At 32.1% G+C, this 25,907-nt stretch overlaps 3 protein-coding genes and 1 long non-coding RNA gene across 4 annotated transcripts; 3 read left to right on the forward strand and 1 right to left on the reverse strand.

The window, feature by feature from the left end:
- The first annotated feature begins 460 nt into the window (after nucleotides 1–460).
- Nucleotides 461–13,634, forward strand: LOC140039300 (DNA replication ATP-dependent helicase/nuclease DNA2-like). The gene is made up of 29 exons (XM_072084905.1): nucleotides 461–490; nucleotides 655–714; nucleotides 863–1,061; nucleotides 1,256–2,403; nucleotides 2,575–2,655; nucleotides 2,922–3,061; nucleotides 3,812–3,880; nucleotides 4,013–4,174; nucleotides 4,387–4,411; nucleotides 4,494–4,556; nucleotides 5,123–5,208; nucleotides 5,358–5,486; nucleotides 5,573–5,696; nucleotides 5,826–5,921; nucleotides 6,255–6,372; nucleotides 6,591–6,753; nucleotides 7,116–7,301; nucleotides 7,601–7,708; nucleotides 7,979–8,116; nucleotides 8,362–8,478; nucleotides 8,821–8,909; nucleotides 9,352–9,453; nucleotides 10,022–10,266; nucleotides 10,564–10,757; nucleotides 11,324–11,528; nucleotides 11,644–11,718; nucleotides 12,205–12,288; nucleotides 12,491–12,673; nucleotides 12,765–13,634. The coding sequence occupies exons 1-29, from the start codon at nucleotides 461–463 to the stop codon at nucleotides 12,930–12,932; spliced, it is 4,587 nt and encodes a 1,528-aa protein (XP_071941006.1). The 3' UTR covers nucleotides 12,933–13,634.
- LOC140039691 (cyclin N-terminal domain-containing protein 1-like) lies at nucleotides 13,417–17,843 on the reverse strand. Its single transcript, XM_072085311.1, has 8 exons — nucleotides 17,700–17,843; nucleotides 17,028–17,221; nucleotides 16,845–16,923; nucleotides 16,465–16,633; nucleotides 15,515–15,677; nucleotides 15,163–15,307; nucleotides 14,751–14,847; nucleotides 13,417–14,124 (listed from the first exon to the last, which is right to left on the reverse strand). The coding sequence occupies exons 2-8, from the start codon at nucleotides 17,200–17,202 to the stop codon at nucleotides 14,005–14,007; spliced, it is 948 nt and encodes a 315-aa protein (XP_071941412.1). The 5' UTR covers nucleotides 17,203–17,221; nucleotides 17,700–17,843; the 3' UTR covers nucleotides 13,417–14,004.
- On the forward strand, nucleotides 14,328–24,067 carry LOC140040498 (uncharacterized). Its single transcript, XR_011842727.1, has 5 exons — nucleotides 14,328–14,425; nucleotides 14,746–14,919; nucleotides 22,259–22,354; nucleotides 22,780–22,897; nucleotides 23,625–24,067. It is a non-coding gene; the product is annotated as an uncharacterized lncRNA (long non-coding RNA).
- On the forward strand, nucleotides 18,574–21,711 carry LOC140039690 (uncharacterized). Its single transcript, XM_072085310.1, has one exon. It carries the CDS (start codon nucleotides 18,603–18,605, stop codon nucleotides 20,502–20,504), a length of 1,902 nt encoding a protein of 633 aa, XP_071941411.1. The 5' UTR covers nucleotides 18,574–18,602; the 3' UTR covers nucleotides 20,505–21,711.
- Nucleotides 24,068–25,907: the final 1,840 nt, after the last annotated feature.

Below are 25,907 nucleotides of genomic sequence, written 5' to 3' on the forward strand. Positions count from 1 at the left end.
AGCACAACACAAACAAACGACTGGATTAAAATACTACGCAAAATCCGCGCGAATTCCGCATGTATCATAAACATGTTGATGGATGATGAATGTTCAGCTTTAATTTTTATCCGTGGACTCCTATGTTATGTAGTCCTAAGTTAAGAAGGCATATGGTGAGATTGAGTATGATGTGTGGTTCTCTAGTCCAGAGTGTGATATTGCAGTCTAGCTAGGCCCTCTACTACTCTAATAATACTAATAAAAGCCTCTCTAGTGTCTATAATAGAGGCTAGTGTTGTGTATGAGTATGAGGAGTAGGCCTACGTACTAGGCTAGTCCATTAAGTAGTAGGCGTGGTGTACTGCATTTCCCTGCAGGAGACAGCAGTAGGCCTACATAAACAGTAGATTGCTGCACACAGTGCATTCATTTCTAATTGAAGCTTTGTTTGGTGTTGATAACTGTACTTGCTGTTAGCATGGGTAAACTTTCAAGATCTTCAGCTGTGGTGAGTTAAACAAAAATCCCAAGTATTTAGAGTACCTATATAGTACATAGTGTGATGTCTATGTAACTACAAATGTAGACATATGCCTATTTATAAAAAACAAATACAAATTTTTAATTCATATCTTTACTACTTACTGTGTTTATTATACTTTAAATTTTCAGGCAAAGAACGTGAAGAAGAGTGGACAGTTGTCGCTGGAAAGTTTCTTTACTAGGCCTAAGGTTTATTTAACTATTTTAATCTGTTTTTAAAATGATTTGCACATTTAAAAATTGATGTTTGTCATATTTGTAGAATAAAAACATTGAATTAAATCAATAATTTGATAATTTGTATAACAGTTTCATCAATTTTGTTTTAAAATTTAAGCCTGCTGAGAAGTTAATTGACCCAGAAACAGATTGTAATGGTACTACGGAAAAGGAAGTGTCAAGCTCTTGCATACCTGACAAAGATGATAAGTTCCTAAACAGAAGAGACAATGTACCATCAACATCCACGGAAAAGCAAGGAGATATGAATCTTTCTACAAATAATATAGAAGATGACAGTAAGCGGCAAATTATTGGTAAGATGTTATTTAGTATTATTCTTGATAGAGTGAGCTGAACTAAATGATCTACAGGATAAGACTTCCAATTTGATGAGAAATATTGTGTTTTTAGACCCATACACATGTTTTATTACATGAATATAGAATGAGTAAATAAAACATAAACTTTGTATATTGTATAATTTTGTCAAATGATCTTTTACCTGCAGAAATTCCTAATACTCCAGATCAAGGAGATTCAGGAAATGCCTCAACTCCAAAGACAAGCCAAGGAAGCTTGCTATATCAAACACACATCGTCCCAGAGACGCCAGTCAGTCAGATGAAATCGTCAAGATTTAGAAGTCAAAACCTGGAGAAGACAACTAAAGGAAGAGCGTTGGATTTAACATTTGTAGAGAATGAAAACATAAGGAAACTACATACGACATACAAAGAAAATTTGAAAGAAAGTGAATTATTAAAGCATGAGTTATACAGTGACATGATTGGCATTGGAATTGAAACTAAGAAGAACCATACAGAAATTGAACATTTACTAAGCAATAGCAGAGGGGCAAAACTTTCTCGTAGCTATAAAAAAGCACTAAGAACTACTCAAGTTTCTTCTAAAGGTGCTAATGTATCAGTGTTAGCTGTTCAGAACATTTCAGATAAAATTGAAACAAAACAGAATGTGTGTTGCAATTTATCTATAGATAATAAAGTTGAAAGTACAACTATCATATTAAATTCCAGTTTGAGTGACGATGATGAAGACTTTCTTAATGCTGGACTTGAAGAACTTTTCCAGAAAAGCTCACAGAGGAAAAGTGTTCAGTACAATAGATTAAAAAACAATGTTCAGAAGACTACTAAGCGGAAACATGGTAAAAACAAAGCAGATGTACACGTGGAGGAAGATGGCACTATCAAACCTTTAAGACTTCACCTTAAACGAGGATCAACCAAAGGAATCTCTCCAAATGAAAAACGAAAACCATCAACTAACCTAAGAAATCCTTTTGCCAAGAGTAGTACTTGTAACAAGATTTTATTTTCTGAGAAAAGATTAGAAAATGTAGTTAGTTCATTTGCAGATGATGTTGACAGTGTTTCTGTATTTAAAAATGCTAATGTAGTTGAGACTGGTAACACTGTTGATAAAGTTGATTGTTCATCTGTTGTAGACACCACAAAAGTGGCCAAGATTGATGATTCCTTTCTTGTAAAAGATAACTCTGCAGATATAGATATATGTGCCAATACAGATGAAGTAAAAGCTACCAACCTGTTAGGCTGCTCCTTTGACACCAAGAGTAAACTTCAACCTGACGACCTTTATACACCAACTAAGAAGGTCAGCACAGCTGAAGACGTAAGTATCTATATAGAATAGTTAATTAGTTATATAATGTGTTTCTGACATACATGATGGTCTTCGGATAGGAGCATACACTCTCAATATTACTATCCTGTAATCACGCTTTATGCCCTGGTATCGGGTTGAAAAAGAATTCACTCCACAGCATTCCTTTACATTATTTAGTTGTTGACCCCCAACACAAAGGCCTTTTTGGAAAGCATGGATAACAGTTTGGTAGAAGAAGATGTAGCTATGATGTCACAAGTAAGTTGTATATCTTATTTATCAATCAAGGAATGATGGATTATGGAAACCACAGTTTTCAGGACTATTGACTAACTAAATATCCCATATATATGTGTATTGTTGTATTTGCATCATTGAATGCTTTCAAATATTAAAGTATGACTGAGGACATTTTAAAGAAAGTGAATGGACCACACAATAATAGTTTTATTTACACTTTAGAAAAGACAAAACCATTGAATTCTAAATTGTTAGTATTGAAATACTGTATTTCATTTATACAGGATTCAGATAGTTGCCCTGATCTTCAAAGGACTTTTAGTGACCTCTTTCCATTCAAGGATCAGTCGGCACAATCAAGTGATGAACCAGAATATCCAGATCTGAACCGATACATCGTTGTCAAAGTGGTTGATCAACAATTGTAAGTTCATAGAAATTATTGATACTAAACACAAAATATGTATTGTTTATAAGTTGCCTATACATTATATCTATTGACAACATTGAAATGCTCATAACCTGATGATTCAAGACTCAATATTATTTTGCCAATTAAAATGGAAATAATATGAGTAAATTTTCAAAATTTTAAAATGTATATTACTATTATACAATAAATCCAAAGGCAAATTACTGAAAAAATGACAATGCTGTAGGTATCAGTGGCTGAATCTCAATGGAGATACAAAATAAAAGCGAAAAGCTAAATCAAAACGAGAAGTAAAACAGCCAGAAAAGTTAGCAGAGCTTTCGGGCAACACTAGCCCTTCATAGTGCAATATTATACAATATTTATATTATTTAAAACAATCAATATAACAGACATGAATACTACAGGGATACATCATTTTAAAAGCAAATATCAGAACATCAAAAATACTATAAACATTATTATTTGCTTTACTATGATGCAGACATATTACAAATAAACATTTAAGAATATAATTGCTATTATTATTACAGTTTTTTGGGGGTTGCTACAACACACCAAGTGAAATGCATGTTCAATTTTAGGGTGTTGTATAAACACAGCCTAGGCTAAATATAACTGTACAGTATCTGAGACTAGCTGGAGAAACTAAATTGTAAGTGAAGGTAAAGAGTTCATTGGTGACCAATTTACAGACAAGGAGTTTACTTAAATGAGATATATTTATTTATTTCTTTGCAGTCAAAAAGAAGTTCATGTTAAGGCTGAATTAGATGGTGTATTAAAAGTGTGTACTCTTAAAGGAACTTGGTAAGTACTTTTGAGTATCTGTGTTTTACTGCAATGAATATTTCGCCATTTAAAGCCGCTGTAAGCATCGGTTTATTAATGTGTCCTGTATATTATTAACTGTAGTCTTCCATTTTGTTTTTTTTCTAAAAGGTGTCAGATGCCGATATCTGAGGGTATGGTGGTAGCTATTCATGGTGCATTTGACAAATCGAATCAAATTGTTGTTAATCAGAGTAATAACTTCATAGTATTAAAACCAGATATACTATTAACAGGTACTGCAATAGCTGGCAGTATAAAATGTAAAAGAAGGTAGGTACTCTGATTATTAACTTTCATCTTAGTCGTTCATCTTTTAGCCATGTAGTTGAACAAAAGAAGTTAACTATATAAAATTAATACCTTTCATTTAGTTATTTTCTAGTCTTAATCAATATCTTGTTGTTGATTCTTTCTTTTATTTCATTCAAGTTGAATAATTATAGTTATGGAATTTTAAGTCATTTACTTTCTGCTTTTTCCAGGTCTGTTTTAAGAGAAAGGTTTAAGGTATTTATTTTTTTTTTTGTTAAAACCGTAATAAAATTCAATGACATTTTGTTACAACCACATTATATTATCTTGGTTGCAGGGTGCAGATTTTTCCAATAAAGCTATGTTATGTGGAACAATTCTCCATGAAGTGTTTGAAAAGGTGTGTACAAAATCACTCTTTGAATTATTTTCTATATTCTATGTAAATGGGTGAACACAATGACAAGGGCTGAATGGACCAGTTCACCGGGGACACCCCCTACTCTTCGAAAGATGTATTAGGTTCATTAAAGTGCACACAAGCCAGATGTGTACACTGGACCTCCAGTTTTAAGTCCTTATCCAAGAAGACTTGTTCTACCACCAGAACAATGGTCGAGGAGCGACTTTAACCTGTGCCGATTGTATAGCTATGGTTTGCGGCGGCGTCCCTGCCTTACCCACTCGGCCACTCCACTCAAGTAAAAATGTACTAATTGGTGACTACTACTGAATATACATATGTAAACATAGTAGCGAGTTGTAAGCGTTGACCAGGTAATGATGGCAGAAGTGCTCAATGCAGTGCAGAGCAGAATAAAAATACTAAAATATGCTAGTTATAACTTGTAACATTTTAATGCACTACAGGCTGTTTTATGAGGAGTACCTCAACAGTCAGGTGCTTTGGCTATATATGTAAACATATGCAAGATTATTACCCCTTTTCTTTTTTTATTTTTGTAGGCAATAAGTAAGAAAACATTTAATAAAGAATTTTTGGAGATGACTGCAAAAGAAGTTTTGAGAACACCTTCTATTATAAATGACATGTAAGTCTTCCTTTAGGCAAGATACATTGGGAAAGATCATAGAACATTAGACAAAGTTCAGCAATTTTTAGGCCATTGACCCCATTTCAAAATCTTAGTTCAACCACTGGCATCAGAACTTTTTTATTGTTTTATCTTGGTTTTTGTAGGTTTAGAATAGGCCTGAGAGATGAAGATGTGCTGCAAGTAGTTGACGAGTATGTTGGACCAATCATAGCCTGGGCTAGAAAGTATTACTGTGCTGTTCCAAAGATATCATCATCTCTTGATGTCAAATTGTAAGAAACTTTCTTAAAAACTGAAACACTAATATGTTTTTGTATGTCATTTAAAATTAATGTTAGTATTTTTTGTTTTTTTGCAGCCCTAATGAGATGAAGCCATCAAAAAGCTCCATGTGTGTTTCTGAATTGAAAGATATTGAAGAGAATGTCTGCTCACCACGATGGGGTATCAAAGGCAAGGTCGATTTGACTGTTGAAGTCAAGGTAAGGATATTGCAGTAGCCTCTTTGTATTATTTAGAGCCATCGACAAAATAAAGAATAGATGAAAAAAAATGAGTGCAATAAAGTGTATTTTTAATTGATGGGTTCACATCTTCTTTACATAATACAGATTCACCGCGAAAAACCTCATCAAAAACAGACACTTATACTCCCTCTAGAGTTGAAGACAGGAAGAGAAACAAATTCTATGGAACATCGGAGTCAGGTAAAGTGATTAACATGGTTTGCTGCCCTCATATTTACTTGTCCATAAAACTCTACACTATCAAAGTTTAAAAATTGATGTGCCCATATATGGACATGATGATGTCATATCACTACCATATTTGGCCACATCACACTTTTTTTTGTCAAATTAATTTGATAGTGTAGACAGAGCTTTAGCACAAGTAATATATAATGTAAATATATATCATATAAATTACTTTATTTGTTGTATGTTAAGGTAACTTTTCTAGTCATACTACATTCCATATGTTGTAATGCTGCATTTTTCAAAGTTATTTTATCTAAATAAAGTACGTCTTCCATATTTCAGTTGTTGCTTTACAGTTTTCTGTTGAGTGAACTAGGTTGCAGTAAAGAGCTTGGATTTCTTTTATATCTCAAAACTGGATCCATGATATCAGTACCAGCAACACACATGGATAAAAGAGGTAACATTTAAGCCTTATATCATATCCAATATAATCATTTTAATAAGTATATTTTGATTAATTGTTATCTGGTTATGGTGCTTCTGTTCAAACTGTTAAAGAATGTAGAATTTAATGATCAACTTAATAAATAAGTAATACCTTTCATTTTATTTGGAAATATTTGTTTTTGATTGTCAAACAAGTATATAAAATATGATACAAATGTTATATTCCAGAGTTGATAAACCTTCGCAACCATTTAGCATACTTTATCACACAATCCCCAAGCAAAGGTGAGAATAAAGAGAGCTGGTCTTTACCTCTCCTACCTGAACCAATCCAAGATACCTTTACATGCACCAAGTGTTCAGAGCTTCATCATTGTGCTCTTTTACACAGGTAAAAAACATTTATATTTTTTGTGACACTTTCTCTTGTTAAAAACGTACTAATTTCTCTAATTTAGTAGATGTGGTGATGTATAAAATTGAAATAGAGAAGCATTGTAGCTTGGACATTTATCTGCCCTTTTTGATGGTTAACAGTCATTTTGTACATGCCCATGTTTCTGACTCCAGTGCTTATTGACTTTCGAATAGCAATCTGAAAACAAAAGGGCTCTATTAACTGTATGTATCACTATGTAACCCTGCAGAATAAAAAGACTTGAAAATGTGGTCTATGTTTGTTATTGTATTGAATATGTGCTTAAGAAATAAATTATAAAGTGAGAAATAATTTCTAAATTTAATCTTTTTCAGACTCGAGTCAAATCCAGTAATTTTGAGTGAGAACATTGCAAAGTTCTACCAAGAGAAGTTGGAACATTTAAATGAAGAGGAACTACAGTATTTTAGAGAATGGTTTCTCATGTGTATGTTGGAACACACTTCAGCAGAACAAAGAAAAATCAACAGTGAAATGTGGCTTGTTGACGCTTGGAAAAGGTACAGTTTAAATTTTGAAGAAGTATTTCAGTGTTTTTAATCTTTATTGTGTTTACTGATTATCCAATGTTTTTCCATTAAAAGTTTTACCTAAACTTGTAATTCAGAATTATCATTATTAATTTAAAAAAAGGTCTGTCTACACTATCTAAAATAAAAAGTGTGATGTTCTCAAATATGGTAGTGGTATGCCCAAATATGGTAGTGATATGACATCACATTTTTGTGTCACATAAGCTTTGATAGTGTAGACAGAGCTTAATGCTATAGATCAATTATTTTCTAAAAATCTTTTGCAGAGAACAGAAGGACCAATGCTACAGTGGTATGCTCCTCACAAGTTGCAAACCTGGTGAAAATTCAAGTCAATATTTATTGACATTTAAACGGAAACCACTTCATCCCAGGTTAATATTACTATTATTATCAATACATAATCATAAGTGTGTTCATTCACTGTCTTTCTCAAAGCATATACACAAGATGCTTGGAAGTGGTAGTTGTATTTTGTCATAAAAACACATTTTAGCATTCTGTGATCAGTGGCTGAGCATCTAACTCTCCAAGTTACAACTCCAGGCTGGATACAATTTTAATACTTTGAGATATTGAGTCATTGGTTTTTAAAAAGCCCATTTATATACAGTGAATAAAAACTCTGTTCACTTCTTTTTCAGCAATAAACCTCTTACAAGTGTGCAATTGACTGTAGGTCAAAGGTTAGCAGTAACCAAGGAGAAAACAAATGAAGTAGCGCTATGTGTTGGATTTATTGTAGAAGTAACTAGTGAATATGTTGTCATAGCCACTGACAGGTTTGTGAATTATTTAAAATTCTAAAAAAAGATGATGGAAAGATGATATTTGGAACATAATTGTTAACAAGTTTAACAATCTTTCTTCAGCCCACTTCTGGGCAAAGGCCTCTCCCAATTAGTGCCAGTCGTTCTCCTCTAAATCTTGGCCATGCTGTGGAAACCATCATCACCATATAAATATGTACAAAATATTCTTCTACAGATCATTGATCCATTTATTTATTTTAAAATGCTATTTACAGGGAACTGAGAACAAGAGGTAAGAATGCGATATACAGACTTGACAAGGATGATAGTTACAACAGTATGGCGTCCAGCTTGGTCAACCTGGGAAACTTGATGAAAAATGAGCCTACAAGGTAATGTATCTTCAAATTGGCTCACAGTGTTGTCTCTTTTATTTGATGTTATGTCTTTAGGCACATGTGGCCAAGGATTACCAATAGTAAATTAATCACTGTCCTATCAACTATTGAACCAGTTCACCGGGGTAACACTTACATGTCTCGAAGGATGAACTGGGTTCAACTGTGTATGCTGGAACTACTCCACCACCAGAACTAGGAGCGAGTCAGAACCCATTCCGATATTGTTCACTCTTTAGGTATGGTAAACGGTGCCCCTGCTTTAACCACTTAGCCATTGACTTGCATATGAATACATATAACAGTTGTAGAACCGGGTTTGGTTTCTCATTACAGTTCTCATATACGACAGCTTATATTGGATACTAAGCAACCGGGCTTTGAGGATGCTCCCATTGATCTACCAACCAATGTCCACGCCAAAGGTACACATTGGCTTGCTTGCGATATTCTTAATACTCTAAATCATAAACATATTTATGGAGCCTAGTAGGTGTAATATTTAATTCTTATTGTAGTAAATCAAATCATAACTATATGCAGAGCCAATATCTGTCACCAAATTGAGCGTCACAGAAAATACTAAAAAAAAATTCTAAATACAGTAGTACCCTAATTATTAAAATGGAAAACATAATGTGCAGCACATGATAGGTGGGTTATAATATTAACATATCAAGAAGTAAGTGGACATCTTAGTGTTTGATTGATTGAATTTATAAGCTTAGAAAATAAAAATTAAAATGAAATTCAGAATTGTTTCAAATCCCTGTATTAGATAATTATCAATATTTATATTTGACATAGTAGTTAAAGATTTATAATTGGTTGGAAAGTGGTTATTAACATAGTTTTACTTTTCTTTAGTAAAAGGAATCCTAGCTGACTTAAATAAAGATCAGAGATGTGTCATTGATAAAGTACTAAGAAGCAATGATTACACATTGGTTGTTGGTATGCCTGGAACAGGTGAGTAGTCAATACAATTCTTAATAAAATGCTTGTTTTTGAATTTTACTTAAAAAGACAGATTACTGTATGTAGAAAAAAACACATTGCATATGTAGAGCAGTATACACAATGAGAATAAAAAAGCTTATACATTCTGTTTTGTGTATTATGTTATGTTAAAAATGTTAAATGTATTATTCTGGTCCTCAAGCTTGACTGCAAACTGAGGAAATTTGGATTATATTATAAAATAAGGTTTGTGGTATACCGTGTATTTCCAAAAAAGAAGAAAATAAAGTTTTGTTATGCTATCATAATAATCAATGTTATACCACCAACCATAAGCTCTGTCTACACTATGAAACTAGTTTGGCAAAAAAAAGTGTGATGTGCCCAAATATGGTAGTGATACGCTTAAATATGGTAATGATATGACATCTTCATGTCCATATATGGGCACATCACATTTTTTGTCACATAAAATTTGATAGTGTAGACAGAGTTTTATTTTACACAATACCTTATATTATTGTTTATTGTATTGTATTTATACAAATTTGCACTTCTTCATCTATTATATTTGTAGGCAAAACAACCACCATTGTTGCTTTAGTGAGAGTACTCGTGTATTATGGAAAGTCAGTTTTATTAACAAGCTATACACATTCTGCAATTGATAACATCTTACTAAAGCTGTGTAAACACGACGTGAAGTTCATTCGCCTTGGTCGATCACTTAGCATTCACCCAGATGTACGCCGTTTCTCTGAGGAAACTGTTGCGAAACGAGCTAAGGGTATTGAAGAAATTACACACATTTACAATACAGTGGTATGTGCGTCATTCATGTTATTTTAAAATTAATGTAATAATTTATTGGTACTTTTACAAAAGTGGAACTCTGCATCCAAATTGGAAAATCTAACATCTAATAAAGCAACAATTTAAATAAATGCTACAAAATTAAACAAAGGAAAAACTAAATAAGTAAATATATACAATTTATTCAAAATGAATTTTACTCACAAAAGTTGATTACAACTTTGGAAGGATCACCTCTAAGTTCCTCTATCTATCTCTGCCCTAATACTTGATCCTAATACTACCATCTCTATATTTCTCTTTCAGCCTATTGTAGCCACCACCTGTCTAGGCTCCAAGCATGCCATCTTCTCTCAACGTCACTTTGATGTTTGTATCGTCGATGAGGCTTCCCAGATTAGCCAACCAGTTTGCCTCGGTCCATTGCTGCTAGCTAACCGCTTTGTTTTGGTTGGGGATCATCATCAACTTCCACCACTTGTTCAAAGTAAACATGCTAAGTATGTGCTATTATGGTTTTAAATTAAATGTAACAGCATGATTAATGAAAAGTACGAAATTACATCAGAGTAGACCAAACATCTGGCCAATTACTCAACTCCCTGACACAAAGCTATTTCATAGTAGTTAAATACAATTATCAAGATTAATGACATTCACTATCACTGTTCTTAAAATTAAATTCAATTCAACTAATAATAATTTGTTTAAAGTAATTGTAATGAATTAGTAATTTTCAAATTGCAAGTAACTAATGATTTTTTATTCAAAAGTACTGATTTAAAACAATAAATAAAAGAATAGAGAAGTACTTGTACATTTAACACTTCCAATTCTGAAAACCCTTGACTATGCTAATATATCTGCTTTTCTGGAAAGTTGGGTATTCTGAATGTGTTTTTATTAATTAAAAAAACAATTTTGGACATTTTGGACCGCAAGAAAAAGTCTGGTTTTGTTTTGGGAATGTATTTTATATTATATTCAGAGAGTTTGGTATCTTTCAACAAGATGAAAAAACAATTTAATATTTTTATATAGAATGGTGTTAAATGTTGTTTTACAGACTTTTAGGAATGGATGAGAGTTTATTCAAACGTTTAGCTACATCTCACCCGAGTGCTACAATCTCGTTAACATTTCAATACCGAATGAACTTGGAGATTATGAAACTGAGTAATATTTTGGTGTATGGGGGCGCTCTTCAATGCGGATCTGACAAAGTTGCAAGATCTACTTTAAGCTTAACAAATTGGGATGCTTTTCGAAATGTAAGTACAGTTTGCTTTAAACTATAAATAAAATTAATTTCAATTAAGTTGATTATGTGATTTGTGTTTACAAAATTTGTCCAACATTTACCTAATTTATTTGTGTTATTGTTAGAAGTTTAACCAGGTAAAATGGTTACTACAATTGTTGGATCCGAAATCTACTGTTAGGTTTTTGAACATGGATGATGTAAGTATAACATTTTATATGAAGTATAGTATACAAATAATGAATGTTTATGAGTGCAATGGTACAAATAATGGCACGAGGTGAATGATGAAAGGTTATATCAACGAGGCAAAGCCGAGTTGATATAACCTTTCATCATTCACCAAGTGCCATTATTTGTACCATTACACGAATACAAAACATTCATTATTTGTTTTATATAACATCTAGACGTTTTTTTTTCGTACACAAAAATGTTTCAAAAAGTACTATTTAACGATCGTTGAATAGTGCGTACTATTGCACGCCATGTGACCCACATTCGTCCAATCAAATGACAGGAATTTATATAGGTGTTATATAATATTATTTATTATTACCCTCATTCAATAATGTACTGCAAACTTTAATTATTCTTTCAATAAAGAACTTGAAACATCAAAACATTTGTTTCAATTGTTGCATTTGGTTAGAGAGCATTTAATTATTTGTGGTCTTTTATTTTAGGTTGAAAGCGATTGTCAAAGTTCATATAGCACCAATCAAAATGAAGCAAATGTTATGATTAAATTAGTAGATGGATTGCTTAATGTAAGTGTTTATTTTCTATAACCATGATGGCAATAGTTGGCATTATGTTACAAAATTGTTTAATATGAAATTTGAAAATGATCTATGTGGATATTGACCAGACTACCTTATTGTATTGTTGGGTATAAGCTGGGTTTATAAACACATGTTCGTAGTTTTTCTTATAACTGAGGGTTTGATATTATTTTTTGTTTGTTTAAAGTGTGGTTGTAAGGGTACAGATATAGGCTTGGTGTCACCCTATAGAAACCAGTGTTTATTAGTTGAATCAATGCTACCAAGCCTAGCTGTAGACGCTTCCCAGGTAGAAGTGAACACTATAGATAAATATCAAGGAAGAGATAAAGAAGTTATTATTGTATCATTTGTCAAAACTGCCACACAGGTTAGTGTTTCTATTTATAATATTGTTATTTGTCAGAGACTTCATTAACTTCCTTCTCTCACTAATAATGCACTCACTTCTTACAATTCAGGGCGAGTTGTTACATGATATTCGTCGTTTAAACGTGGCATTGACTCGGGCGAAGAGGAAGCTGTTATTGATCGGTAGCTACAAGGCATTGAATGGGTACGAACCATTGCGCAACCTACTCATTCACCTAATGCAAGACAAGCTAATAACTTTATATTCAGACGCATAATGGAAGGACCATGCCAATTCAAGTTTGACATGTTTTATAAAACTAAACAAATACAATACCACTAATTAATTATATTCCCCAAAAAATGGAATATTTCTACATTTTTATACAAAATATGTTAAGGGAAAAAATAATAAAAACCAATTATAGTTAGATTTTTTATAACCAACTATAACTTGATATTTATTTTATTAACAATTAAAATGAATTCAGTAGATGATTGAAATCCAGGATCTAATAAATGCCCATTGCAATATTTTTGTCCATAGAAACTAGAATCTCATTTTTTCAATAAATTGTGACCTTAAAAGGGTAAACTTGAATCAGTTTTGTATCCTAAGAGATCACTCATCTCCCACAGATCTGTCAAGCAGTTTCACAAGAAAATTGGATTTAAATTTCAACCCTATTTTTATCCAGATTATTTTTTAATAAGAAAAAAATAAATGCCATAGTTTTAACTTTGTAAATTTATTTTCAGCTTCGTACCCAACTTCAATTGTTCCAAATAATTAATATATATATAATGAAAATAATAACCTATGTATAAACATGAAAAAAGAAATTTATTGTTTAAACATAACTAGTTTAAATTTATTGAATTGTCAAGGGATATTTGTATTCATTTCCTTTAAGTTGAATGTTTGTTTCCCACTACTCAAATGAATACTTTTTATAATGATTTCCTATAAATAGTTTAAAATGAATAATTACCTATAGAAAGTTTTTTGCTTTTTGCACACTTTTTTTGTATTACTAATTTAAAAAAAAATGAATTATACAATTGTCATATAATTAAACATAAAACTATTCATTTTGTATTTATATCTTTAAAAATTCATTCATGCATATGCATTAAAAAAATATTTTTGTCTGTATTTTTGTTATTCCTGAAATTGTTTACAGTGAATAAAAAGGATGATAATATATATATATAATATTTTCACTTTTATGTTTACAAATATGTCATGTAATATTTATTGTTTGCCAAATTGGGTAAGTAGATCTTTTGTTATAAATATAAAACAACCTGTCTGATTTTTTACATCTTTTACACATATAAGCCATACATTTATTTGACACTGGTCGGTGGATCCTTTTGTGAAACTACATAATTACGCACTAGGATGTCGGCAAACATTAAAATGTCTAAAGTACAGATTCCGGTTATCTTCTCTAGATGATTAATGACCTAATGAAATGAAATGGAATTCATGTCGTCAAGAAAATGTTTGGTGAATTTAAATTGCAATTATTTCCAATATTACTATTCAAATAAAGATTAACAATGTACACATTATGTGCATTTATATAGAATGCAGCCTCTATTGTTATGCTGTATTTTAAAAAGGTAATAACCAACCACAAATCACCATTCATTCCCAGAGGTATATTCAGAACATTCATTGCAGGGTGGCACACAGAGCAAAACAGCAAATAGGTGTGTTTGCTAACTGGATGGATGTTAAGGCCACTAAGGACCATAAATGAAGGTAATAACTTGTCGTTTAATGTTTATCTTTGACTTAAATGATCAGTACACATTTCACTACAATTTAGTATGTATTGAGTATCTTGCTTTTACCACAGTGTAGGTGGACATTGTAATCATTTGTTGCACCCACAATTACATGATAAGGTCTGCTACAGCTGAATTTTAAATGTAGCTTTATTAATAGGTCTACTGTGTACAATATTAATGTTTGTGCTCCACCCTCTTTTTATCCCTGTGTATTCTGCACTCTGAAGAACATATCTATTTTACTGACTATAAGCTATGCTAATTTTTTTTTTTCTATTTTATAATTGAAAGCTTACTTGATCACTTGTACTTTGATCAGCAACATATGAGGATGCAGCTATAACAGCAACTGCAAACAACATTAAATCATTCTCAACTGGTACAAACTTTATCCTAAATCAGTAAAAAGAAAACAGATTAACAAATACGAACTGCAACAAAGGGACATCAACAACAGAAGTGACGGTAAATATGTTTAGCTCAATATGATATATTTAAAAACTACCTTGTAAAAATCCTGGCTACAGGCTGGTGTATTATGTTCTTGTTTGAATACCATTATTTCAAACATTGTTTATGCTTTTTAAAATCACATGATTATTAGATAATATATGTTTTCAGTTGTGGGGTTTATCAACATTTGGATAGATAATTTTAAAGCAATACAATCTTTGCTTTAATCAATAAGGCATTCATTTGACACTGTACCTGTCCTGTTTGTATATACATGGTTGACCAGTAGCAGTTATAAATAGTTGTTCATAGATAGACTGTCTTCTTAGATATGCTAGATCTATTATCTGTATACTAATATGATGCAGAGGTTTCATCTCTACTCCGTGATCATTATGAGCTATTTTGTAAATAGAGATGGACAAAATTAGAATTTAACCTACTGTCCCAAAAAAAATAAATTAATACAGAAATATATTTGTACTGTATTGGATAAGTATCATATTTTAATTTTTTCAATATCAATAAACAAAATAAAAACAATATTGTATAATTTATCTTTTAAGGTTTCCCATTGGTTTAAATTAGTTGCCAATACTGTACTTACCAATAACCTCTAGAATGATTTCCACATATGTTAGTGGTGAAGATGTACTAATTTCATACTGTAATGTCTTGAGCACACACAGCTCAGACTGAACAGTGTTGTCCATTGAATAATTAAGTCCAAAATCATGCAAAATTCGATGGCACCTTTTAGCTGTCAAAGACTTGAATTGGTAGAGTACAGTACGCATTAATGACAACATATTGTAAATGGCACACGCAGGCATAGTTACATGGAAAATAATAGCATTGATACACATTTTGAACATCGTGTCATAGAATATTAGAATGTAGTACACATACCTAAAAATATATTGTCCCCCTGAAAAAATATATATTTTTAAAAATGTTTTTCTTGAATACCGTATGTCATTTCAATGTCACATCTATTTACTTTGACCAAAAATGTGAAAAAAAAATGACTTACCTGAACTGTAATTTAACACAACAAAATTGACTGAAAGTCAATGGATTTTTGGTTGAATTTAATCGTTCATTTTGTTGTTTATATAAATGAAAACATTATTTTTTTTTTTTCCTATGGAAGTGATTAACTTTATTAAAACAGCAAAATTGCCTATTCAAAGTCTTTTTTCTTCTTTGTTTTTTTCTATTAATCTTCATTTTTCATGTTTTTGTTTTAATAATGTCAAATATCTTTTATTAGTTTCTTCAAATTACCATGCATAAACTGGTTTATTCATTGTGTAACAACAAACACAAATGTAATACAGTATTAATCACAAAATAGCCATTCCTGAGGTGAAATGAGCAGTTCTACACTAGAAGGTGCTCTAACTTCTGTTATATAAACTTGCTCTGTATGTTAAACAGATATGCTGGCTGAATAAATACCTTTGAAATGTCATCCTCCTTAGTAAACTAAATTTCATACAAAGAATCTTTGAACCACAATAATTTCAGCTTTCATTATCATGTCCACTGTCTTACCTTATAATGTGAGCAAAGTTTACTGGCCACTTGAATGCATGATAACATTCTTAATGTCATTTGCTTCATTAATCTTTTTATTATATTCTGCCAGTCTTGTTTCTTGTGGGTGTATGTTGGACTGCTCATTACATATTCATATAAACTCAAGACTTGCTTGACCATAAATCTATAGGATTGTAACAAACAATATTATTAGTGTGCCAGGTTGAAGTATTTGTGGTACTGGACTCCCCTAAATATGAATACAGTAAATGTTAGTAACAAATAAGAATGAATTGCTGAAGGTGATTTAAATTATATATAATAATTATAGTCATTTTGATATCATAATTTTGATATTTAAATAAGAGTAAGAGAAAAATATTGAATAAATATACCTGTTGAATATATCTACGGCCATATATCTTGCTTCAGTAGGTTGTTTTAGCTTTTCACACATAAGAAAAATAAACTCAACTAAAACAAAGTAAAAGATCAATTAATTCTAAAGAATCATGTTAATTAACATTATGTGAGAACATCCTTAACTAGGTTAATGGATTTATAAAAATGTTTCTTACCTGCTTTTTTTTGCTTTTTGAAGCAGTTTTGGTTATTTATGCCTTCCTTCAATTTTTTCTCATTTTCTTTTGCCAAATTTTGTAGCATCGACTCCAACACTTCTGATGAAACACTTGCTCCTTTGTGATTGAACAATGGTTCTGGTGGAGTGGCAAATATTTGAGATGCCTTCATGTTTCATGAAATTTCAATTCTATCATAGAAATAATATTAATAGAAATAATTCTAAATATACTGTACTACGAGGCCTCTTAGGTAATGTGGTTGTTACAGTATGTTAGGCTTTCCAAATGTGTTTCATAGTTTAATACTAGGCCTACTACGGGCCAATAGAATAGGCCTAGGCCCTAGGCTAGGCCCACACAGTAGCTAGTAAAGTAGGTCTAGGTTTGGCCTAATCTAGCTCTAGGCCTAGTGTAGAAGTAGGTAGCCTAACCTCTAAGGACCTCTAGCTAGGCATGTCATAGCTCTAGGCTAGGCCTAGCTAAGGAGCCAGGCCTATGGTACCTCAATGCATTCCCATTCATATTCACTGTGTAGCAGGCTAGGCTTTTATTTTAGGCTACCTTGTCCTTTTAGTTTAGGCTTAGAGGTTAGGCCTAGCTAGCTAGGACTCGACATATATTAATGCTGACTTAACCTAAAATAACGACTCCTATCACCGAACTTACATGTACAATTCAAATATTATATAATATAATGGTAAAAAGTAACATTTTAAATAAGATTTTTAAAGAAATAAAAATTAAATGCCAATCGACTGAATGTTCTGGTTGAGTGAGTTTTTCTGTGACTTCCAACCAATCACGCTAATCTATCATTCAGCCAATCGTTGATGAGAATTATTAAAACCAATCACATCTATATTTCGTACAATATTCAGAAATTGATTAGGCCTATTATACTGTAAATAAAGGCAGGTAATTAGTTTCTTATGAACGACAAAGATGAATATTGTAATCAAATCTACCGTACTAACGTGAGCATAGCATATACAGTAGCTATAGATGGTGGATAGTTTTAAAATTAAAAATAACGCTTATGCAGGCCCCATAAATATAAAATGTAGGCCTACATAAATAAATTAATTATATTGCTGAAAATTGTGTTTTTTATATATAATTGTTTCACTTAAATGTTATCAGTAATCATATAGGCCTGTCACATGAAATTCTTGTGATCGTTCAAAACGAAAGCGTTATAATTTAATTACATTATTTCAAATCTTGATATTTGTTCAATAAATAACCCAGTATTTGTTAGACATTAAATGTGTTTCCATTTTGAAATATATAATATAAAACTCTGTGTGATTGTGTGAAAAAATCAACCTATTTAGAATCAAATCTCGATAACAATGACTGACAATTAAATTGCGTCATGTTTACATCATTTGTTTGCTAATTCATCATAATATTTTGGCATTTGTAACTGCAAGCTAGTGAAACGGAAGTTACTCATACCCGTTTTCAAAATTGGAGTTTCCGACGCACTTAAAAGTCTTGTTCCAAATAAATGCGATTTCATTAGCAAGCCTGTTTTTCAGACTCAACCTTGTCTGCTGTTAGTCGAACATGGCTAGTAATGTTCTTGCAGACCTTGCTACTGACTTTCTTGAATGTTCCATTTGCGTTGAACTTTACCATGTACCAAAATTGTTACCATGCGGACACACATTTTGCCGAGAATGTATCAATAAATGGATAGAAACGCAAGGAAGCCGCGCTATATTCTCATGTCCAAAATGTCGCACTGATACGTTTGTTCCAGACGGTGGCCTAAATGCATTTAAAGATGACAAGTTTGTCTTGAATTTGCTGTCGTTTCACAGAGTGCAAGTTGGTATCCATGATGAAGTAGAGTGGCTGAACTGTGCATCGTGTTCTGAGCAAGTTGGTCAATCCAGCTGTAGTGGTTACTGTCATGAATGCAAGGGTGTCATATGCAAACCATGTGGACAGCATCATAAGACGTTGGCAGCTTTAAGGGGTCATACTGTTGTTGATGAAGAAGAGCTTAAAAGCAGCAATATTCAAGAGTTATATCAACGAAGCCAACCAGAGGAACAGTGCTCTCAGCACAAAGGAGAAACAAGACGTCTTTTCTGCCAAACGTGTGAGATAATCATTTGTCAGGTTTGCTGTCTGATTGCACACCCGCGCCCAAAACATTCGGTCTATCCTGTTTCTGAAACGGCAGATAGAGTGAAGAAAGAACTGACAAAAGACCTTGATTCTGTTTGTCTAACAATGAAAAGAATTGAGAAGAAAATGGAAGATGCCAATCATATTAGAGAAAGATTAACATCTAAAATTGATTCGTCAAAACAAGCTGCCTTTCGGCGATGTGAAGAAGTTATTAAAAAGGTTAACGAAGAGTTCCATTCGATTATTAAACACATCGATAAAGTTGGTGGTAATAGATTGAAAGTTATCGATGCGTTTGTCGATAATACAAAATTAACTCTGGGAAAAGTAAAAGGTAGTTATCATCTTGCGCAAAGGCAAGTTGATCTTTGTACCGATCGTGACATCTTGATGATAGGACCAGAGCTTAGGCAGATGAGTAAGAACCTAAAAGGAGAAACAGTTGGTGAAGTTGATTCTAATTTTGGAACCATTGTATTTGAATCTAATAAGATTGAAATTAATCCACTACTAGGTAAGCTGATAACAACAAGCTATAGGTGGCGCCTCAAGAAAACTTTCGGCCAATTAGGAAAGAGCAAAGGCGAATTCATGTGGGCGTATGACGTAATTGTCACACCAGACTCTGATATCGCTGTCTGTGATCCAAAATTGAAACGAATACAAATTTTCAATGAGGTTGGAAAATATAAATTTTCTCTTGAAGTTGGAAAAGATGAAAAGGATGGCACTAAAGAGCAAATGAATGTATCTATTACTAATGATGATAAGTATATTGTTGCCCAGAGGAATTCTAAATGGGTTAAACAATACACGTTTGACGGCAAGTGTTTTTGTAAATTTAGTCCAGATGAGACACTAGACGGGCGTTATGCTTCCCTCGAAAGCGTTTCTGTAAGTCCCCGAGGTTTGATCTGTATTGGCCAATCTACACCGATAGGTACAGTTTATCTTCACGATAAAGACGGAACTATTATCTGGAAGCGTAACTACTCTCAACCGTGGTTTATTGCTTTTAATTCTCTTGATCAAATTGCTGTTAGATCAAAAGATGGAATCAACATATTATCGTCGGAAGCTGGTGATATGATCAAGAAGATCACACTTCCAATAAAAGAATTTGATCTTAGAGGAGTTTGTTTCGACAGCAAAGACAATCTATACGTAGTTGACAACAAAGGAAAAACTGTTCATAAGTTTAATCAAGAATGGAACTATTGTGGGAAAGCTGTGATTGGTTTGAATGATCCGTATGGAATAACGTTTTCAAATGAAGGCCGGATGTACATTTGTGATCATGATGACGTTAAAGTGATGGAATGGTTTTAATATCAATAAACTAAAAGAGTATATTATATACTACTGTTTATATAAATTCCCAATAATCACAATACACGGTTTTCTGTTCCCTATTAATATTGCTGCTACCCTTGATTGTAATAATGGATTGTAATTTATTTATTTTCTATACAACAAACTATATAGTATATATAGGCTACACAGAATGAGAAATATATGATTTACAATGCGCATATGCGTGTTCAGCATGGTGCATGCTTTCTGCTATTGTAACGTGTGCTGAAATAATGAATTACAGTGTATATATTAAACTCTATGTCCCTTTCGATTGCTTATTTTTATGTTTACATATTAAGACATTGACAGATTAGAAAGCAATCGGTTGATATGATTTGGGCGTCAATTAAATATGGATTATTAATTACAATGTACGTAAGTTGAATAATAACAAATAGGCGAAAGGTTACAATACTATTAAGCCTGGAATAAACGAAAATCGATTTCTATTGTAGGGTGTCCCTGTTTTTGGACCAGCAAAGATTTCAGTAAAAATTTCAACAATTTGATCATGTAAATGTGTACCGTATTTTTTATACTGTTACTGTTATACAGAGGAAGGCAAATTCAATTTGTATTTCTAGATTTAAAATTGATAATCTATTCATGATAATCTAATGTTAACAACTAATTTAAAGACGTGACACCAAGATAATTAGATAATCACTGTAATGTTATGAGGAAGAAATTGGGATAATTTTTCTCGATGTTGCTTTAATAATCACTGTGTTTTGGGAGGATAGGATTAGGATAAGGAATCTTGATTTCAATTGAATAATCTCTGTATTTTTGGAGGATGAGATTAGTATAAGGGGCTCGATGTTGCTTTAATGATCACTGTATTTTTGGAGGATGGGTTTAGGATAAGTGATCCCAATTTTGCTTGAATAACAACTGCATTTTGTGATGGTGGCATTAGGATAAGTGGCCCATGTATTGTGGGAGGATATAAGTATTAGGATTTGCTTGGATAATCACTGTATTTTGATAAAATCGGCTGATGTTGTGTAAATGGTATTTAAAATACGTTTATTGTTTTATTCTGCTTTAGGTTGTATAATATACTTAATATGTTGTTTTTTAGAAAAATGAGATTACAATAGTTACTTGTTTTTTACAAGGTTGCCTGTAGCTTATTAATTTTAAGCAACACACCTTATTTTTTAATAAATACTATATAATATTATTAAGAATCGCAATATTTTCATTCATGATTGGTTTCAACAAAATTAAACAACATTCACTGAAAGCAGCAAATGAATCGCTATCATACTTAGATTAAAACTACATTATAACCTTAATGATGTTTCGCACAATGTAGATGAGAGCATTATTGTGTGTTAATTATAGTTGCGGTTAACTTTTCTTAACTACACGGAAATGCTTTTCAATCACTCTTTATGGCAATGTTCGTACTGTAATGATAAATTGTATTGCTCAGCCTACATGGAAAACAGCCCTTTGATTAGAAAACCTTCAATTTCTCATTAAGATGTATAACATTATAAGATGTGCGGATGACGCAGATCAAAACGTCCAGTTAATAATAATAGCGAATAACTGTTCACAGTATTGGAAAGCACCGCTCGCCATTGTTCTCTGTAATTCGGATGCCTGAAGAAATTACGACTTACGGCTTCTGATTATAGACTAATAACGATACTGTAATGCATTTAATTTACGTGCACACTTTATATCAGTTTATTTTCCTTTTCTATCCGATGTAGAACGATGCCATACTATTAAGATCGTAAACACAGATATTTCCGAAGTCATGTTAACTGCGATGTTAACTGTTTTCACTGCGATCATTTTGTTTACAGGTAAGGCGATCACTTTTCATTATTACTGTTATAAGAACGTTTGAACGGAATTCAAAGAATAAATTGTTATGGGAAAATCCAAAATAAGTTGCGGATCATTATAACAAAACTATTAATTACTATAAAAACTATAAGATAATAATTTGTCCGAACCATTGCATACAGTATATTGGAATTGCCGCTTTGGATGATGCAATCGTTTATTTAAAAAAATCTATTCGGGTGAAATAGAACTATGCGTTTTATTGGGCCTTTTTCCACCAATTTCATTTCTTATTTATTAATGTATTATTACTAACAACGACTAAAATGGAGTATATAGGCCTAAGTAGAGTAAACAAATTGCTTCAAAAACGAAATTCATACAAAGAATATTGCAATATTTCACTAAAATAGTCCACTAAACTGGTCTTACTTTTTTCTAGATGGTGCTTTAAAGGAGCAAACATTTACAAACCATGAAGTAGATTGTGTATGTTCCTTTGACCCATGTGTGACCAGCAGTGGAAAACAGGTTACTTGCGATAAAGATGCATTTTGTTCGTAAGTTTATTATAATTATATACATATTTTGTTGCTAATATAGAGGAGCTTAAAACGCTCTTTCGCTCATCCACATTGACTTACTCAACGCATTGTTCTAAAAGCTTGGTTTCCACTAGGACGCAACGCAAGGGACGTAGACACAACGCAAGCGAGTTGACAGTTCGAATAATCCACCCAAATCACTTGCGTTGCGCATACGTTCTTGCGTTGCGTCCGAATGTGAATCCAGCTTTAAGAACAGCGTGTTAAGCGCTGTATATCGCACTCTCCGTTGACGACAGTACATTTAATTTATAACCGGATACATAAGTCACAGTGACAATTTTAAAACCCTTATTATTTGATGAAGACGAATTGCTTCAATCCTATGTCCATGTTCATGTTTTCTGTTTATTGGAAGCCTTAAGGCAAACTTGACGCGACGATAATTTTGACATTCAGACGTATAATAAAGTAATCGATAAATCAATGGAAAAGAGTAAAATAGAATTAAAATGTCCTATTGTTTTGTATCGTTACCATAAACATTGGCCAGCGTGAAATTTAGAATGTTTACCTAAAGAAAAATGGCCGTGATTTATTTTGTATAATGTATATAGAAAGCTATCATCAAGTTAATGGGGGTGAAACACATCCCTGGTAAAGCTAATTTAAAAATGCATAAAACATGACCGTAGTTTGAATAGTAAGATTGTTAAATTGATAACGGCAATTAATATTCTAGGCCTGTCTGCTGCTTGGCTGTCTGTGTACCAAATGACTATCCGTGGCCTGACATGCCCCTTGATCCGTATTGGTGAGAAGCTATTCAACATCAAATGTTTTATTGAACTCACATTAATGAAAAGAGTAGAAATAATGCTAATAATAACTAGCTAATCATGTCTTGTACCGTAATTATCAAGATGAAGAACTTACAAATGAACGATTATTGAAAGAAATTTCAGACATCATACGAGACGCTTGATAGCGTTATGTATTTACTTAACACAGTTCATATCACACTAATTTATAGTTTATTTTTAAAAAATCACCCGAATTATGAACTGTTTAGAAATCAGGTACTGTAATGCGAAAATACTGTAAATTCATATATGTCTATATTTGCGTCTCTTTATGTTGCCACTGGACCAAATGTGCTTATTTTTTTTAATGTTACAAACATATTCACTTTCCAAATGCAATTATTATGTGTTATCATCATCTTATAGAGCCATTTATGTCAAAAAATAAAAGGGTCCAAATTTTGCCATTTTTTAAAAATGTTCCTGTACTATAGTACAGGTTTTTTTTTTCGAAAAATGGGCAAAATATCCACTTTTTAAAATTCAATAATTATGCGATAATATTGCCATATATGCGCATATATTATGGTATCATCATCTAATAGAGCCATAGTAACTATAGTTATGTCAAAAAATAAAAGGTCAACATGTTGTAATTATTCGAAATTTTCGAAAAATGGCCGATTTTCGACCATTTTATTTTTTGACATAAATGGTTACTATTGCATAATAAACATGCGCAGAGACGAATAATGGGTTCTGCGCATGTCAATTGTGCTATAGTAACCAGTTTTGACATAAATGGTTACTATAGCATAATAAACATGCGCAGATGCGAATAATGGGTTCTACGCATGTTAATTGTGCTTTAGTAACCAGTTTTATCGAAAAATAAAAAGGTCGAAAATTGGCCATTGTTTTGAAAAAAATCTCTGTACTATAGTACAGGGAAATTTCCAAAAAATGGCCGATTTTCGACCCTTTTATTTTTTGACATAAATGGTTACTATAGCATAAACATGCGCAGAGTCGAATAATAGGCTCTGCGCATATCAATTGTGCTATTTTTCATAATATGGCTAAAATTTCAAGTTTTTAGAATTCCATTATTGTGCGTTTATATTGCTGTATATGATCATATATTGCTTTATGATCATCTTATAGTTCCATAGAACCCAATTATGTCGGAAAATGGCAATTTTTCGAAAAAAATCCCTGTACTATAGTTCAGGGATTTTTTCAAAATATGGCCAAAATTTAAAGTTTTTAAAATTCAATTATTGTGCGTTTATATTGCTGTATATGATCATATATTGCTTTATGATCATCTTATAGTACCATAGAACCCAGTTATGTCGAAAAATAAAAATGTCAAAAATTGGCCATTTTTCGAAAAAATCTCTGCGCAAAGGGTACAGCTCAATCTTTTCACTCGGAACGGTAAAGAACGCAAAAAGAAATGGACAAGAAATGGACAGAGCCATGTGGGTTCATTAGATAAAGAGGAAACTAGACAATTTGCCAATGGGACCCAAGAATCTAGGAGGTTGTTTTGAATACCGGCATACTAAAAACTGTCAATTTTAGGGGTTTATCACATGATCGATGTATTAAATGAATAAAAATATTAAACAATAGAATAATAAGATTTCATTTTTTGTTAAAAGTTGAGAAAGTCGACATTTTTTATCCAATTTTCGAAAAATACTATAGTACATGGATTTTGTTTTTTAAACCACGGTAAATTCGACTACAAATGTTGTATTAATTGTTAGTTCTTTTAATATGACGAGACGTTTTTTTGTTGTGTTTTTAGGGTGTGAACAAATGTCAATCAAAATTGTATATATATGTTACTATGTAGTCAGATAGGAGAAACGTCCGAGCGGTTTAATATATAAAGTTATCAGACAAAGATGAACATACAAAAATGCAGTAAAGTTAAAGTAAAACTTAAAACATATCTTAACTATTTAAAAAACCCACCCTGACTTCTGATTGGCCAACCATATTCCAAGTAGTTTGATAAGTTAGCCTTTTTCAAAAATTGAGACAAAATGACCGTTAACTTTGTCTGGGGCTTTTTTTCTAGGCCACATGGTTTCATAGGATATGTGTAACTGTAAGAGGAGTAACTAAAGGTTACTGGATAATAACCTCTATAGTATGAGTTATTATCACAATATATTATTAGAATTGGTGGAAGGAATTATTTGATTCAC

Source organism: Antedon mediterranea, chromosome 2 (assembly GCF_964355755.1).
Source record: "Antedon mediterranea chromosome 2, ecAntMedi1.1, whole genome shotgun sequence".
In the NCBI taxonomy this organism is placed as follows: domain Eukaryota; kingdom Metazoa; phylum Echinodermata; class Crinoidea; order Comatulida; family Antedonidae; genus Antedon; species Antedon mediterranea.